This window comes from Amblyraja radiata, chromosome 22, assembly GCF_010909765.2.
Source record: "Amblyraja radiata isolate CabotCenter1 chromosome 22, sAmbRad1.1.pri, whole genome shotgun sequence".
Classification (NCBI taxonomy): Eukaryota; Metazoa; Chordata; class Chondrichthyes; order Rajiformes; family Rajidae; genus Amblyraja; species Amblyraja radiata.
In genome coordinates this window covers 12,301,613-12,320,633 of record NC_045977.1, presented here as the reverse complement: position 1 = coordinate 12,320,633, position 19,021 = coordinate 12,301,613, and the positions used below count along the sequence as shown (strand labels likewise).

The 19,021-nt window shown below is 39.1% G+C and overlaps 1 protein-coding gene across 1 annotated transcript in view; it reads left to right on the top strand.

Annotated features, from left to right (window-relative positions):
- LOC116985593 (activating transcription factor 7-interacting protein 1-like) overlaps positions 1 to 18,065 on the top strand; it is a 43,653-nt gene extending 25,588 nt beyond the window's left edge. Inside the window, exons 7-9 of the mRNA XM_033040429.1 lie at positions 3,628 to 3,713; positions 6,462 to 6,546; positions 13,006 to 18,065. Of these exons, the coding sequence (XP_032896320.1) occupies positions 3,628 to 3,713; positions 6,462 to 6,546; positions 13,006 to 13,100 (266 nt within the window). The 3' untranslated portion in view covers positions 13,101 to 18,065. The remainder of the gene's footprint in view (positions 1 to 3,627; positions 3,714 to 6,461; positions 6,547 to 13,005) is intronic.
- Positions 18,066 to 19,021: the final 956 nt, after the last annotated feature.

The following is a 19,021-nucleotide window of genomic DNA, read 5'->3' as shown; positions in this document are numbered from 1 at the left end:
CTGATCCCCCCATCTATCCTGTACTGAACCCCCCCCCCCCCCCCCCATCCATCCTGTACTGATCTCCCATCCATCCTGTACTGAACCCCCTATCCATCCTGTACTGATCCACCCCATCCGTCCTGTACTGATCTCCCATCCATCCTGAACTGACCCACCCTCCATTTATCATTCATCCTGTACTGATCCCATCATTCATCCTGTACTGATCCCCTCATTCATCCTGTACTGATCCCCTCATTCATCTTTTACTGATCTCGCCATTCATCTTTTACTGATCCCCCCCATTCATCTTTTACTGAGCCCCCCCATTCATCCTGTACTGATCCCCCCCATTCATCCTGTACTGACCCCCCCATTCATGCTGTACTGATCCCCTCATTCATCCTGTAGTGATCCTCCATTCATCCTGCACAGACCCTCCGATCCACACTGTACTGACCCCCCCCCCCCCATTCATCCTGTACTGATCCCCCCCGTTCATCCTGCGCTGACCCCCCCCCCCCCACATCCGTCCTATACTGATCCCCCCATCCAAGAAGAATGGGGGGGAACAGTCTGAAGAAGGGTCTCGACCCAAAACGTTGCCTATTTCCTTCACTCCATAGATGCTGCCTCACCCGCTGAGTTTCTCCAGCATTTTTGTCTACCCCCATTCATCCTGTACTAATCCTCCCATTCATCCTGTACTGATCCCCCCCATCCATCCCGTACTGATCCCCCCCCCCCCCCATTCAACGCCACTGACATCCCCCGTGCTCTCCCCTCACAATTTTACATACTCCATCCAACACGTACTAATTCACCTGCCTCAATCCATCCATTCCGCACCGATTGCCTTCTCAACTCCCACCCCCGCTATCTATCCACCCCGCACTGATTCACACAACCCCCCTCCCTTGACCCTATTGTGCAGGAAATGTCTTCAGAGCAAACATTGACTATGTTTGATAACAGAATGCAATCAAATGTGTTTTAATTCCCAATGTTATTATTTGTTTTAGTCCATAAAGATGGATTAATTAAATTGTGAACACGTGAAACATTAAAACCGCAGTGTTCGATTGTCACTGCTACCGTTGACACACTATTACAAAATTAATTTTAGAAACATAGAAAATAGGTGCAGGAGTAGGCCATTCGGCCCTTCGAGCCTGCACCGCCATTCAATATGATCATGGCTGATCATCCAACTCAGTATCCTGTACCTGCCTTCTCTCTATACCCCCTGATCCCTTTAGCCACAAGGGCCACATCTAACTCCCTCTTAAATATAGCCAATGAACTGGCCTCAAATACTTTCTGTGGCCAGAGAATTCAACATATTCACCACTCTGTGTGAAAAATGTTTTTCTCATCTCGGTCCTAAAAGACTTCCCCCTTATCCTTAAACTGTGACCCCTTGTTCTGGATTTCCCCAACATCGGGAACAATCTTCCTGCATCTAGCCTGTCCAACCCCTTAAGAATTTTGTACATTTCTATAAGATCCCCCCTCAATCTTCTAAATTCTAGCGAGTACAAGCTGAGTCTATCCAGTCTTTCTTCAAATGAAAGTCCTGACCTCCTAGGAATCAGTCTGGTGAACCTTCTCTGCACTCCCTCTATGGCAAGAATGTCAATTTTATGTCGAAAATAATTTTAACGGCAAATCAATGCTCTTAATATGGAGTATCAGTACTTTAGTTATTTAATGAGCAACACTCACAACTATACGTTGGATTTATCCAGGTTTTACTTCTACAGTCAGTCATATACATCACAAATTTGGTCAGGAGATATTTCAGTTAAAATTTTAACGTTAATTCTGAAGTCGGAATGATGGAAACCGTGTTTATCAATATTTTTTTTTTAATCTGGTGCGTACAAACTGGGTATCTTCATGGCTGTTCACAACATGTACATCTAATCAGAATGTCCTGTAATGTGGCATTTTGACACCTTTAAACATATTACCAAAAGAACATTTGCTGCAGTTATGTCCTTTGTCAATCTCTTGTCAGTTAGTGTAATGTTTAACCTGTCAGATGGGTATAGTCGGCTTTAACAGCTATTATCATTAGAAATTTCCATGCAACCAGTACATTTTGTTATGGATAAATTAAGTGGGAAGCGAGAGTGTTTCTGTGTCAATAGCAATAACGACCCATGCTATGGCCATGTCATGGTAATTTTCGGTCCTTCACAGAAAACATGCTTGCATCAATCTGTGGTGTGCATGATTAAGCATATATGTTACCATGGTCCAGGATTTATTGACACAGGTTGATCATACGCTGAATAATCCAACCACATTTGTGTTTGGAAGTGGAAGAACTAATATAATTTGCATTAATTGCAATGTGTAAAAAGAGTTGAGATACTGGATTATAATTTTGCTGCATGTCATTGTGGTATATATCATGTCTTGATTGGTGAATATGTTTAGTTTGTGACTTTATTTGAAGCAGAAATAATATGTGAATGCTTCATTGAACATAATTCCGACTGGTAACTACGCACTTCGTCCGAGAACATTATTACACGCGTCATGCAAACCGTCTTAAATGACCACCTAGACTGTCATTTGGCAATCTAAAAAGCTGCCTAGGTTGTCCGGCTGGCAACAGGGAAAAAAAGTTAAGTGAGAGCCCTGCGTCCCCTTTATTCTTAGACTGTGGCCCCTGGTTCTGGACTTCTCCCCAACATTGGGAATATTTTTCCTGCATTTAGCTTGTCCAGTCCTTTTATAATTTTATGTTTCTATAAGATAGCCTCTCATCCTTCTAAATTCTAGTGAATACAAGCCCAGTTTTTCCTCATATGACAGTCCTGCCAAGCCAGGGATTAACCTCATGAACCTATGCTGCATTGTCTCAATAGCAAGGATGTGCTTCCTCAAATTAGGATTCCAAAACTGCACACAATACTTCAGATGTGGTCTCACCAGGGCCCTGTGCAACTGCAGAAGAAGCTCTTTACTCCTATACTCAAATCATCTCGATAGGAAGGCCAACATGCCATTAGCTCTCTTCATTTCCTGTGGTGTTTACTTTCAGTGATTGGAACACCCAGGTCTCATTGCATTTCCCTTTTTCCTAATCTGACATTCAACAAATAATTGAAATAAAGTATGATATTGCTTGTTTTTCCCCCACAAAGAGATTCAGGATAATTTAGATGACACAGAACAAACCGCCTTAAAAAAAATTACCGTGGGTCTATATGAGTGTGTACAACATATTGTTTGTTGAAATTATGTAAAGACAAGCTAAAATAAAATTGATCATACATTGCATTGTTGATGAGAAGTTAAGAATACTGGAGAAGTAAAATGTTTGAAATGTCAGTAGAAGCCATTGTGATCAAAATAACTAAATTGCATCAAGGAGCATTCTGTTGTGGCACTTTAACACACAATGCCACTATATACAATGCACTAGTTTAAACTTATTTCTACATGGTGACACCATAATGTATAAAAATGGCCTTTATTAAAATCTGACAATGTGCACTTTAACCACATGTGATTTTTTTTCTAATACAATTCTCAAATTGTGGAGTACAGTGGCAAATGAATAAATGAACGGTCTTTGTCCCAAACATTATGGAGGGCACTGTGTTGACTTCTGTTTCTATGTTTGCATAGGTGTGGCTTCAAAAACCGTACAATGGTATATGGTGTCTCCAAACACACAAATTTGGCAATCTGATAGCAACCAACAACAAATGCAGGTAGGTCAATACTGCCTCTTATTGTTGAATGCTTTGGTTTTATTAAGTTTCTGAATAAATACCACTACATTTCTGAAAAAGGTTGCTAGTTAGTAACAATATATTTCAGTACAGATGCTCCTTGACTTACGATGCTTCGACTTTACGATGGTGCAAAAGCGATACGCATTCAGTAGAAACTGTACTTCGAATTTTGATCTTTTTCCAGGCTCGCGATATGCAGTACGATACTCTCTCGTGATGCTGGGCAACGGCAGCGAGCCGCAGCTCCCAGTCAGCCACGTGATCACGCATGTAAACAACCGATATTCTACAGTGTACTGTGTTGCCAGCATTTTTTGGATACAGTGTTTTGTGTTTTTATATCCCATCATGGCAGCAAAACACCCATCTGTCTCCTGCTTCTGGTGAGAAGAAGAGGAAGGCAATTACTCTTGAGATGAAACTAAAGATAATAGCCCAGCATGAAGGCGGCTAGCCAATAAGTTAGGAATTTTGCAATTGACTATCTCGTCCATCTTAAAGGATAAGAAGCGAATCAGTGATGCAGTGAAATCGTCAGCATCTGTTAAATCCACGATCATAATGAAGAAAATGGGCCGCTTGATGATATGGCGAGATTACTTGTCACGTGGATGGAAGACCAGATACAGAAGCGCATAGCTTAGCCGACTGACGATCCAAGCTAAGGCTAGAAATCTTTTCAATACGCTGAAAGAACGTGCCGTTGATCCTACGGATACGCAAGTATTTACAGCCAGCATCTCTGGATAACTGCCGGTGAGTTCCTCCAGCATTTTGTGTTTACCTTCGATTTAAACCAGCATCTGCAGTTCTTTCTTATACATTCAATGTCGATGAAATGGACTTGTTCAGGAAGTGTATGCCAGAGCATACATGCAGTCAACAAGACTTCAAGACAATTCCAGATTTAAGGCATGCAAAGACTGTTTAAAGCAACTTTTGGGTGGAAATGTTGCAGGGTTCAAATGAAAGCCTTTACTAATCTACCACTCGGAAACCCCTAGAGCATTGAAGAATGTGAGCAAGCATACGCTTTCCGTTTATTATCGCCATAACAAGAAAACCTGGATGACATTAACATTGTTTGAAGACTGGTTTCCAAACTGTTTTATTCCGCAGGCAAGAGAATGTGGACAAAACAACATCCCATTCAAAATTCTTCTGATCTTGGATAATGCTTCAGGCCATCCACAGCATATCGTCGACATGCATCCCGATGTAAAGGTTGTATGTTAGCCGCCGAACACAACCGCACTCATTCAACCAATGGACTAAGGTGCAACAGCTGCGTTCAAAGCCTACTATTTACACCAAACGTTGATGCTTAACAACAGGTTGTTGAAGCATCTGAATTTGGCCAAACACTCAGAGTTTTGGAAAGGCTAATGCTATCTAAATGCTATCCGGAACATCGCTGCAGCATGGGAAGAAGTCACACAGCAATGCAGGAACGGCGTTTGGAAGAAAGTTATGAAGACATATGTGAACACATTCAAAGGCTTTAACAAAGATTTAACAAAGATTCTGCTTTGATGACATAGTAAGTACCAAGATATTAGTGCTTGGGAAACAGCTGAATTGGACATTGATGAAGAAGATATTCATGAGCTTGTTGACATTGAGGCTGAAGAACTTTCCAATGAGGAGCTGATCGAACTGGAGGAAGAAAGAAGTAAAGAAGCTGAGCCAGAGGAAGAAGAAGTTATACCCGAGGCATTGAAAACGTTCACAACAAAGAAACTGGCGGAGGCGTTTGCTATTATCAGCAGTGCGTACGGATGGGGGAAGAAATGGACGTCAATTACGAGTGATTCGCAAAAACTGACAGGCAGATACAGGATGCTCTTGCCTGCAATAGGGAAATATATAATGAAAAGAAACAAAAAGTAAAAACTTGATATTCCTGAAGAACACTATGCTCGCTAAACAATCAACAAGTGTCGATGCTCCAGTGCCTTCTCCCACTATTCTCGAGCCTTATCAGAAGAGAGAATGTTTGGTAGGTTAGGTGTATTAATGCATTTTCGACACGATATTTTCGATTTACGATGAGTTTATCAGAACGTAACCCCATCGTATGTTGGGGAGCACCTGTATACATTCTGTAAATTACATAACAAATTAAAACAGACTACTAGCATAAGAAACACATTTAGTTGGTAGACACATTATAGGTACACAAATCATATTTAACCAAAATATAGTTGGTACTTAGTTTTAAATAGTTATCTAAATTGAAGTGTTATTTTAATGTGTAACTGAAATTGCTTTGTTTGCAGTGATAAATGTAACTATCTTAGTAAAATAATGGCATAGCTAATAATTGGATATCAAACTGCATCATATTCTAAAGCAAAATAAACTAGACATGCTGGAAGAAAAGTAAGAACAGAAAATAATGGAAATGTTGTGCAGGTCTGGCAGTAACGGTGGAGAGGGAGACGATTAATGTTTCAGGTTCATGACCTACCTTCAAAACCATTCAGTTTATTCAATCAATGAAACCTTTTCATGTGAGCTTGAAACTAATCACATCTCTAATTAAATTGCACCTGTGGGATCACCTGAGATATTATGCATTGATCCACAGTGCCACACAGCCATAAACATTGGAAAATACATTGTTTATTTATAATAATATCAGTAAAACATGCATTAAATGTCAGGATGCATTGCACTGTTGCCTTTTATTTAACACAGTTCATAATTATTTTTTGCTTCCAGGAGAGTATTCTGACAAGTAATAAAATGATAATTGACCTTACAAAAGGTGATGAATGGTGTCTTAACAATCAAAGTAGGAAAGAAGGTACTGCTAGCTTTTTTTATTATCCAAAGCAATAACTGAAAATTACTTTTATATTTGGGGAACCTTGTCTTTTAATCCTGGTGTATTTTAATATGAAGAATGTGAATGTTAAATGCAATATTGGGAAAATCAAGACATATTCTGGACCACAAATCATTACATACTCTGTATAATACACTCATATTACCATATCTGAGTTACTGTGTGGAGATATGGGGTAACGCCTACAAAACCAACCTTCAGCCGTTATACACGTTACAAAAAAGAGCAATAAGAATTATCAATAACGTTGGATATCTTGAACATACAAATTTATTATTCTTAAAGTCACATACACTGAAGTTCACCGATCTGGTTAAATTTAAGACTCCACAAATCATGTACAGAGCAAGAAATAATTTACTTCCAGGAAATAAACAAAATCTCTTTATGGAAAGACAGGCTGGGTATAATTAGAGAGGGAAACTTAATTTTTAAAAACTCAATGTCAGAACAACTCCTATAGGTATGTGCATAGCAATATGTGGGGTGAATTTGTGGAATGGTTTGGAACGGGAGATAAAATTTAGCACAAACAAAATTCAGTTTAAAAAGATGTACAAAAACACTTTTTTAAAAGGATATTGGGATGAGGATATGTGATTTTGAGTGGGATATTTGTTATACTGATTGTATTGGGAAGGGTGATTATAGGATGATGGGTTGTATATATGACTAATAGATACTGTATAGTATAAGGGGGTTTTTTTGGGGGGGGTTTTCTCTTTTGTATGGCTTTGTAAATATTTGATTAGTGTATAAATGTAAATAATTTGGTGTACATATGGAAATAGGTGTTTATAGCTGCTAAATTTGTATAAGATAATTATAAGCAGTTGAATAAGGGGTGGGAATTAATAAGCTTTGATTCTTCCTGCTCTTTTTCAGACACATATGATTTCATTTATTTATAAATATTGTTTATGACACTTTATAAATATTCTTGGGTTTTTTGTATGCTGTTTCACACTTGCTTTTTATTCTTTTCTGTTCGAAATAAAGACAAATAAATAAATAAATGTTCTTATGATAAGCATATACACTAGTGATATATATGTCATATACGAGATGTAGCTTGCAGTGTATCAACAAGTATTGATTCAAACAGTATGCTAAGTTTGAGGACAGATGTCTACCAATGTATATTGCCTAAGATACACACAAAAAGCTAGAGTAACTCAGCGGGTTAGACAGCATCTCTTGAGAAAAGGAACAGGTAACGTTTCAGGTCGAGAACCTTCGGACAGGTGTTGCACCACAGCATAGCCATTAACAAAATATTACACAGATAAAGAAGCATAATGTGCCTGGAATAGTTCCCATTAACCTCTTTGGACTCGTCTATCAGAAATATTCGGTCTGTTCTATCCATCCCTTTCCCCATCTTTATTGCTGCTGAAAACTACCTTGTTTTTCTCTCCTTTTGACTTCTGACATTTCATAATAGACCATAAACATTAACTGAAGGTAGACAAAAATGCTGGAGAAACTAAGTTGGTGAGGCAGCATCTATGGAGTGAAGGAATAGGTGACGTTTCGGGTCTCGATTTTCCAGCATCTGCAGTTCTTTCTTAAACATAAACATTAACTATCTCTTCCACAGATGCTACCTGGCCTGCTGAGTGTTTCAGCATTTTCTGTTTTTATAACAATGCACAAGCAAGCCATTAAACCTACCATGTGCTGATCCCCCTCCCCACCCCAATATTGGGAGTGCAACTTTATAATAGCTAGAGCGATTTATATTTGGGATAGAATGAAAAGGGCATATATCAGCTTTAAGAGGTACCAGACCATGTGGGACCCGTTGGGGCCCTGTTCCCCCAACGCAATATTCCACCACTCACCTGTTTCCCCCAACGGAACCTGTTCCCCAACGCAATATTCAACCACTCGCCCACAGCCCCAACTGCGCAGGCGCAGCTCATTTCCCCTCATCCCCCAGCACTCCCTCCCCCTCCTCTTCACCCTCCCTATTCTTTCTGGTCTCCTTCGACCCTCACTTCTCCCTCCCTCTCCTTTCTCCTACCCTCAGTCACTTCCTCCCTCCCTCTCCCCTCCCTACGCCCCTCCTCTACATCTATCTCCCTGCTCCCCATTCATCACCTCTCCCCATCTCACTCCCCCACTGAACATGATGTTTAAATAACATTTCTCCTTCCCCTCCCCCTCCCTCCCTCTCCTTTCCCCTCCCTCCCTCTCCTTTCCCCTACCCTCAGTCGGCAATCAATCGTCCCCACGTGGGGGGAGGGGGGGGGGGCAATGCCGGCGCTCACCTCCCCATCCCAACCCCCACAAGTAAAATTCTGGAAGTTTTGTAAATGAAACCTCTCCCCAATTCCACCCCCCGCAATGAAATCCGCAATGTTTTTTTGTAAATGAGACCTACCCTCAAGAATTTGATTGAAGCTGATTTTTCTTTAAAATCTCACTCCCTCCCTCCATTACCCCTCATTCCTCCCTACCCCCCTTGAGGTGGATGCTGCTGATCCCATTGTGATGTCATTGTGGGCTGCTCACAGGCAGATTATGTAAATGAGATCCATTGTGATGTTATTGTAAGTAGGAGCACTGCTCACGGGCAGTTTATGTAAATGAGATCTCATTGTGACATTGATTTTTCTCAAACTGGATTTTATAAAGTTGAAAAATGTGAGAAACTTATAAAATATAACATCAATCTGAACGAAACTTGATACACGCAGGACAATGGTGAGTAAGGTGGTCCAAACAGTGTTGCGCTATCATGTACCGTTTTGGCTTCATTCAGGGCATGATGCACACACACACTCTCACACTCACTCTCAAACTCACACTGTCTCACACTCACTCTCTCACACTCTCACACACACTCTCTCACTAATATATATTCGACCAAGTGGGACCCGTTGTGTGCCTGTCACAAGGGATGCATGGTCCCCCAATGGAACCCATTCCCCAACGCAATATTGCACCCATAGCCCCCACGGGAGGCGTAGTCCCCCAAATCCCCTGCCTCCCTCAGCAGTGGACTTAATAAACAATCCAATTGCCCTACCCCAACCTGCTGCAACAGTTCCAATTGCAATACCAATTTGCACTCCCCCTCCTGTTGAAGCACTTGCTATGATATCCCATTGAGGTGAAAAGTTCAGTGTTTCTGTGTTGCAACTTTATATCGAAGTCTGTTGGAAGCTGGCAGGAAGGATTTTAACAGTAAAAATCTTGTAAAAGTTGGCATTTTTAAAGCTTTAATCATCAATAACGTGAAATATAGCATCACTGGAAGCTCCTGGAAAAAGGCTCTCTGAGAAGCTGCAGTTACTGTTGGCAACGTCCCATTGTGATGTCTTTGTGGCACTGGGCAGCCTGAGAGCCCATTGTGATTGGTGCACTGTGAGTGGCATTGTGACATCATCACTGGAAGCTGCTGGAAAAAGGCTCTCTATGAAAAGCGGTTTTTGGCTTTTTTTTTTAAACTTTAATCATGAATAATGTGAAATATAGGATGAATTCTTGTGAACCTGAGTATGGCGTGGTCGGGAAAAATGTGTTAGAATATGTTAAAATTTAAGCCTTAGTGCGTAGCGTTTTGAGGAAGATATAAAGCATACAGACACACACAAACAAGATGAGACTCTTATAGGTGTACTAGATTGTGGGACCCGTTGGATCCCAGCTTCACACGGAGGGCTGGTCCCCCAATGCAATATTCCACCTCTCCACCAATTCCAATATTGCTAGCCGGGGGGGGCTTTCTGGAGTGCTAGCATGGTGTTGTGGGCCGAAGGGACTGGTTTCCAGAGGGCTAGTATGGACATTGTGGGCTGAATGGATTATTGGGCTGGCAGCTCAGTCACTGAGACCCCTCACACTCTCTCACACACTCACAGTCAGTCACACACATACATACACAGTCTCACACACACACACAGACTCTCACACATCATATATACGGCAGTAAACTTTCTTGAATACTCACACGGCTGATACACTCACAAGCCTCTCCACTTTGGGGCTTCCGCAGTCAGCAGCACTTCCGCAATCAGCGTGACCTCTGCACTTACCGGAAATTACGCAATCAGCGCGACCTGTCCACTAAGCGAAAGTCACGAAATGAGCGGGACTTTTGAACCAAACACAGTCGGACCTAATAAACCATTTATTCCTTCCAAACAGTCGGACCTAATAAAGCAATGCAGTTTCAAGCACAGGCAGGGCAGCAGGCCAAACAACTCATGGCATTGTCATTAAGGGCTAACAAATCATTTATTGCAAGTACATTGCAGACTCACAGTTCAGTTGATTCACAGCTTAGAATAAGAGTCGTGGCCTCTCCCTCGCGATCTTGCAGAGTGACTGAGTCACGTACAGGCATCTGGGTGTTATAGTCCTGCCTCCCCCACCCCGGAAGGGGCCTTACCTTCATCGCGGTGATTGACAGGCGAGAGGATCTCAAGGTTTTATAAACACTCATAACTTTTTTATTTTTCATCGATGGGAAAAAACCTCGGGGCCTGCTCAGCGGAGGACTATGAATAAGATGGCCAAAAATCGTCGCTATATATGATAGCATTTTTTTATAAAATCAATATACAGCACAGACAGGAAGTGGTCAAATTGAGACTTTCAATTATATAGATATATACCAAGTGGGACCCATTGGGTCCGTCCCCCCAACGTGGGGAGGGGGCCGCGGTATTTACTGGGAGGGCTGGTCCCCGAACGCTGCATCGATGCTCAACCCCGAGACAGGCGCCCCCGGAGCCTCTCATGTTTTTGAAATGAGTCCCTCCCCCTGACATCACTGGAAGGTGGTGGAATATTCTGTTTCACTCTACCATTGGGAGGGGGGGGGCATTGTGACAGCACTGGAAGCTGGTGTTTTAAAAAGTGGTTTTGACTTTTTTAAAATCTTTAATCATGAATAACCCAACGTGTTGGTGGGTGTGGCACTCGGCAGTTTGAGAGCCCATTGTGATTGATGCACTGTGAGTGGCATTGTGACATCATCAATGGAAGAACCTGAAAAAAGGCTCTCTGTGAGAAGCTGCGGTTACCGTTGGCAATGTCCCATTGTGATGTAATTGTGGCATTCGGTAGCATTAGAGACCATTGGGATTGGTTGTCTGAGGTGGCATTGTGACATCACTGGAAGCTGCTGGAAAAAGACTCGGAAGCGGTTTTGGGCTTTTTTTTAAACTTTTATCATGAATAATGTGAAATATAGGATAATCTTAAGTGAACTTAATTATAAGTACGGCATGAAGGGGGAAAATGTGTTAGAATATGTAAAAATTAAACGCTAGCGCGTAGCATTTTGAGGAAGATACAAAACATACATGCACACAAGATGAGACTTTTAGTATATAGAAGATAGATAGATAGATAGATAAATAGATAGATAGGTAAGAGACAATAGCGTCACAGAGCAATAGAGAATTCTAGAGTAGCAATAAATCATAAGATATTCACAAAAGTGGTATCCAACTGGATATGAGCCACAATGTTGGAGTGAGATATATGGGAAGATTTTTAAACTATTTAGAGGAACATATAAGACCAGCAGATTGATTATATTTTGTTTATATTCATTCTAGGAATTGGCCATTGATGATAATGCCAGGATTTAATTATTGTCTGAATAAGAAAACCCATCAGCAACCTAGATGCAGTATTTCAAAATACAAATGCATACCCAGCTCAGTCAACCTTGTAAAGTTCTCTGTATGAGTAGCTGCTGCCTAAGACCGAATGTTGTCCCACATAAATAGTAGAATCATCCTAGATGCTTTCATCATTATCCTTTTGATAGCTACTACTCTATTAACGAAAGAATAGAATGAGTCCATAGGAGCCCTCAAACCTGATTCTAAATCTATGAATTCTTATGATACGAAGTCATCTATTGGTGTGACTTGGATAGTCAACCCAAAACATCACCTATCCATGTCTTCCAGAGATGCTGCCTGACTTGCTGAGTTACTCTTTGTGTTTTATGCAATATTCTAGTTTCCGCAGTCTTTGTGTTTGCTCTCTAACGTCATGTATTACTCTCCTTCAATTGATAAACTGTGTGGGAGAGGTAGTGGTATAAGCAATGGCACAGAATGTACTTTGGACAGAAGATCTCACCAAGTACCAGCAGGTAGTTCAGCAGCACCTAACTGGCCAAGTTCCAAAGAAAAAATATACAATGCTGTGTCTGGCAGTATGAAAGAACACGTTAAATAGGATACAAAATGGCCACCACACCAACTTTGTAGAAACAAATTTCTATCTACATGCAGTATCTTTTGAATTGTACAGCACCTTAATTGTGTTGAATTAATTTTTTCAGTACTGAAACAAGCAGCTCGAAGCTGAACACAGAAAAATAATATTGTATTCCATCACCATTGGTAATGTCTTAATCTGTCATATCTCTCACTCCGCCAATAGCATTGAACCATAGAACGTCTTTCTTCAAGAGCGCACCTGGAACTGAGACAGCCACATTTAAAAACATAAGGTGCCCACCTGTAAGCTCATGCTGAACAGTGGAGGCAAAACTAAGGAATCACACAAGCAATGAGTCGGATTGCAGTATACTGCCACATCCATCACAATGGTGAACAACTAAATAGCTAATAAGAAGAGGATGCTGCAAAAACTCCCCCATCTTAACAATGGGAATCAACCAGTTGAGTGCATAACACACCGTAGAAGCTTTTTCAAGCTTCTTAAGACAAATTGATGAGCGAATGATTGTGAAATTGATAGTTCCTGAGAGCATTGCAGAAACTAATTCCATTCACTCCCTGAGATATCAAAAAGTTGTTGATGGCATTAAATACCGAAAAGGCAATTGTAATACTTAATTCTTGATTCCAGAGCCGAACATGTTTCTATCAATGGTATTCTGGTAAAGTTACAATGACGGCATATGAAAAATTACTGAGATTAAACCTGTCCACAAAAAAGTGGTCAAATCCAAAGTTAATCACTCTTGTTTTCAGTGCTGTAGACCACGTGATTGTAGAATCTTTAGACTAATAATGTGGTGACCATGTTCTGGAAATGACTGTTACCCTTTGTGCGGTTGATTACTTTTCTCAATTCTTATAGTCTCATTGATTAGCATGGCCACCACTGAGGAAAGGACCCATGAGATGCAGAATTAGTGAAAACTGCTCATTTATGCAGGAAAAACATCAAACTGCATTGATCAGATACAGTTGCAATCTAAATGAACTGCAATGCTTCTTCCAGTAAAGTATTAATCCATTGTGCATCTTGAAAAAATCAATTGTTATAAACTTAAAATTAATCTCATTTAGGGATTTCTCGATATTGAATGATTGTGGAATTTATGAGCTTGAAATGCTAGCACCTTAATTTACCTTCCTGCCCACATTTCTCTGGCCACCCTGAACTATGATCATAATAATGCTTCCAGTCATGGAGTGTGGCCAAAAGTAACATTACTGATGCACCCCATTCATTGAGTCAACAATTATATTCTAAACAAAATATTTAACTTTGGAAAGTTTATGTGAGTTGTGCAGCTGCGCAGTTAATTTTTCCAATATCAGCAGGAAAGCAAAAAAGACAGTGAAAGTCAAAGAACTGTAGATGCTGCAAATCTGAAGTAAAATGATAAAATGTTGGAAATGCTCAGGCCAGGCCACTGTGGCATGACAAAGTTAATGTTTCAGGTCAAAGACTCTTCAGCCAGCTAGAAGAAAGGTCTTCCACCTGAAAGGTTACCTTTGTTTGTCCTCCCACAGTTGTGGCTTAACCTGGGTATTTGCAGAATGTTCTAGTTTTATTTAGAAAACCAACAAACCAGCACAATATGCTCCTAATTGTACTAAAACCGCTTCATGGTAGTCATGGAAGCTCCATCTTGTGTCAGAAATGAGTGTTGCACAAACTGACAGTAGTCCATGCACCCGAACACCATCAAACAAATATATACACTAAAATGCATCATGCGTGGAAGTGCCAGTTTCTTTTAACATTTGGTAAATCGCACCTGGAAATATCTCCAGTGTAATCTATTCTTACAATGCATCCCAAGGTCTAGGTTAGTATCATATATTCTACTTAAAAGATTTTACATTTTGCACAATGGATTTTTGTTGGAACCTCGTAAGAAATAAATTGTCAGGATATGTTTTTTACAGAAATTTGGATAACAATATAATCCGGCTGCCCTATCTTTTGTCATTGTCAATCAGACTGAATAATCTGACTAATATGTAACCAAAGAAGGTGCATATTTTCTGTGATTAGATCTTGTTATCACCCCTGTGGTCTATTGGAAACGTAAGCTAAATCTTGGATAAAAATGTATTACTTCTATCCCACTAATTTGTAACATGAAAAGTCTTAGAAGAGCCATTTGATTTGTTGTGCCTGTAATTTTTCTGAAAGCACTGACATTTGTATAGGGTCATAGAGATTGAGCACAGACCAGTCCTTTCAGCCCACTGTCTCGACTGACCATCATAAGTCATAGGAGCAGAATTAGGCCATTGAGTCGATTCTGCTATTCAATCATGGCTGATCTATCAACCACCAATTAGTCCAAATTCTTATTTCCTTTCCCATAATCATGCATGTTTTTCTTTTGAAATAGCTGTCCATGAATCTGATTACACATTGCCACTAGCATTGCATTCCAGATCATAATACAGCTCTCATCTTGCCCTAACTATCTTCGAATTCAGAGGTTGAACGGAGATAGCAGTTACTATATACATCAATTTGCTACTTGCAGATATCTTGGATATGTAAGTTTAATCAGACACAAATATTAATACATCCTGTGTCCATAGTTCACAGCATTTGTTGCACCTAAAGAAATTAAAGGCTTTGAAATTGAGAGGCGTTGGTCATGATACTCCATAGAGATTGTTCTGGTAGTAAACTAGAAATTTCGCAAAGTTTAAAGGGAATGGTGTTATGTGAAGTCAGATGGGAAACTATTAAGGTGATGAATGTTTTAACAAATGGGAAAATACTATAAATGAGCAGTGCAAATTTACGGTTCCACTGTTTCAAAGATGGAATGTGATTAGATGCCTAGAACATTTGTGAATTCCCAAGAGCTAACAATTTCACTTAATTCTATATTTGTGTAGATTCTTGTAGTTCCTACACCACTGTGTAAGATGATTTTAACATCAAATCAACCTTCTGAAGCTGATAATAGAAACTCTCCCCAGAAGCCAGTATTAAACAGGAATTCCTCTCTTGGAATGTTACAGATGTTGGTCAGACCTGTACTGTTGCACGCCATTAAGAGGTGTATGCATACCTCAAAGACCCTATTTTAAAGTGCCCATCACACTGGAAAATAATTGAAGAGACATAAACACATCCTCTTCGAATAGCTTGCACTTTGATTCATTTTGTACTTGAAATGAATGTTCATATCTTTTTACCAGTTAGAGAAAGATATATCACCATTTTGTCCCTTTTTCCAAATCGCAAGCTATTTGTATCATAAAAACTATGGACTATGCAGAGGAAATGTCTATCAATGGACTTTCATTGTTGTATTGATTATTCAACAAAAAAAAGCAGTAACTTTAATTTACTCTGAATTGTTCTTGATATATTAACTACTAAACAAATCTGGGTCTAATTCTAAGTCCAAATTCGTTAAATGCAAGTGTGTTTAGATATTTGCCAAGGTGGTGGTTATTTTTCACCAAAACTATATTTGGGTTCAAATCTGAACATCACTTTTTTTACAAGTTTTCTTTCCCACTAAACTTGAAATATAGTCAATTTTTAGTTGAATGTTATTGCAATCAAATCACTTTCCCAAGTTATGTGTACATTAAAATATCAGATACCAAAATGCTACCCATTTAAAGTTATTACTTTATACACCTTAGTTTACTCGGGAATCAAGAATTAAACCCCTACCAAGATTTTGTTTTAATCCCCCTTTCCCTTGCACCATCTGTAACCACGAGCATCGACCAAAAGCTTCCAGGTCCTCTAGCATTGATCATGAAACATGGAAATGGTCCAGGTATTTATTATGCTACCTTTTCCAAATGTTTCCAGTCAAATATTGAGAAATCCTATTGGTTGCATCTCCATCATTTACATATGGATAATTGTTACCTTGCAGTTAGTTGCCCATTCCATTAATTGTGCAATTTGGTAATGTTTTCTTGGTACCCAAGGAACATTTGGAACTTGAAAGCTGGGAAGCCTTAAACCCATCAGTGGATTTTTTTTTTTAATAATAAAATTCTATATTTATAATTTATAATATACAATAAAATAATTGGGAAGAATGTAAGGCATAAAAATAATTGGCACCTGAAAATTCAAGACATTGGCGAGGGAACAAATTAGTTTTTACTTGTACTTCGTTAGATATTGACGAAATCCAATCTGAACATTGATGCATAATCTAAATGAGCATCTGTAGATTATAAAATACCAATTTTGTCAAAGAGGTCATGAAAATAATTTTCTTAATTTTGATGCATAAATTTTGTATCCAATTTCAAAAGGTAGGGAAAATAATGACTAAATAGCATGTGGTCTTTTTTGATATTTTTATTGTAGCTTCAATTTGCAGAAAGTTAGAAACTAAATCGCTTTAGCAAGCAGCTTAATTTTATAAATATAATAATCAAGTATGTAGCTCACCCTATGGCCACTGACATATTTTGCGCTTATGCAAAAATTGAGATATGAGCAAAGATATCATGAAGCCCATGTGAAGTATTGACCAGTTCAGAAGTTAGTGTTGCAACAGACCCCAAGATTGAAACTGTTTTCTACATCTTAAAGTGCCTATTATGCATTTACTATTTTTGAAAGGAGATTATGAAAATACCTGTAAAATTAATGGTGATAATGTACAATGAGAATCTTTAATTTGCCTTTCACATAACAATCTAGTAAGGTTGAATGTTAATCTGAAGGATGTAATGGTGATTTGTAACAATACATTTAGTAGTTTGTTAGAAAATAATTGCATGAAATATGACTTGGCTGCATAATACAAGTTGGTGGATGTTTCCATTTATTTTGCAAAAATAATATAATTCTCTTTGTCAAACTATTAACCCAATTTGTACTTTGCAACCTTGCACAAAAATGCAAGGGGATAGGGAAAATATTCCATGCAACTGTTCAAAAGCAAGTGGTTATTTGTGGCTTCACAATTCAAATTGTATGAGCTTTTAACAATTGCTCCTGCTATGTATGATGATATTGCTAACTAGCTACTCAACAAGCAAATAGTAAAGTGTCTAACCAAATACCTGATTGTGTTAAATTAGTCATACTGTTTATTATCAATAGTGCTATGTTCATTCTGAGACCAAGATTAGAATGTTTAAGCTTGTCTGTGCTTTGGAGCACATTTGCAGATTGCAGGATGGTTTAATAGTTCATAGTTGTAAATGAATTACTTTGTACAAATCTACATGTGTACAGAATGCAGTTTTAAATTTGAGTTGAATAAACCACAATTCTTAATGAAAACTATGAAAATGTAGTAAAATTCATTCCGGTAGTAAAAATAATTAGCAAATTGACTTGTGCATTGCCTATCTCATAATGTTATTTGTTTTAAGAATATTAACATATTCCATTATTTCGCATTGATAAATGCTGTTCTGTACATTTAAGTTTAACAATTTGAAATTGCAACTTTTGGTGGATTTCCAGCTGGCAGCTATAGAATAAACATGATTTACTCTCACTACATATTTTAAAACTCATTGCTGGTTCTGGGAGTCAATTTGTCACACCATAACCTGGAGATGGGGAATGCATTTATGTTTCCATGAGGTATCACTCTGGTGCCAATTATTCTTCCCACTTTTTTATCACCTTTCCAGTTCTGATGTATTACCACTGACCTAAAACATTAATTTTCTCTCTCCACAGATGCTGCCTAATCGGCACACTATCCCAAGCATATTCTTTTTAAATAACTTGCTTGGTGATCATCAACAAATGTCATGTTGATCATGGCCATACTAGTGGAAATAGCCACCCCTCTGAAACCCCAATAATTAACCATAAGACAATCCTCAATTAGCTACTGTGCATTACAACTTGGAAGCATAGCTCGCCCAATTCTTACAAATGGCAATATCAAGAGTCCTCCAGTTTAAATAATCTGAATAAAATCAAGTAAAAATGTCATCCTAAAACTTTAATTCTTCACAGATGCTATCTAATTCAAGTATTCACAGCACCTTGTTTACAATATTCACGACTACAGGTGATTTTACAAAACAACGGTATCCCATATGAAAATCCTCTTGGGGAATGTAGAGAGGATAAAATGGGGATCGATATGGGATAAATCAAATAGATAGTTGATGGTTGGTGTGGACTCAGCAGCCACAGGATCTGTGCTGTATTAATTACTCTAATTTGTGACTGGATATCTTTATCATAAGATTAGAAAGGCCTTTAATGTAAG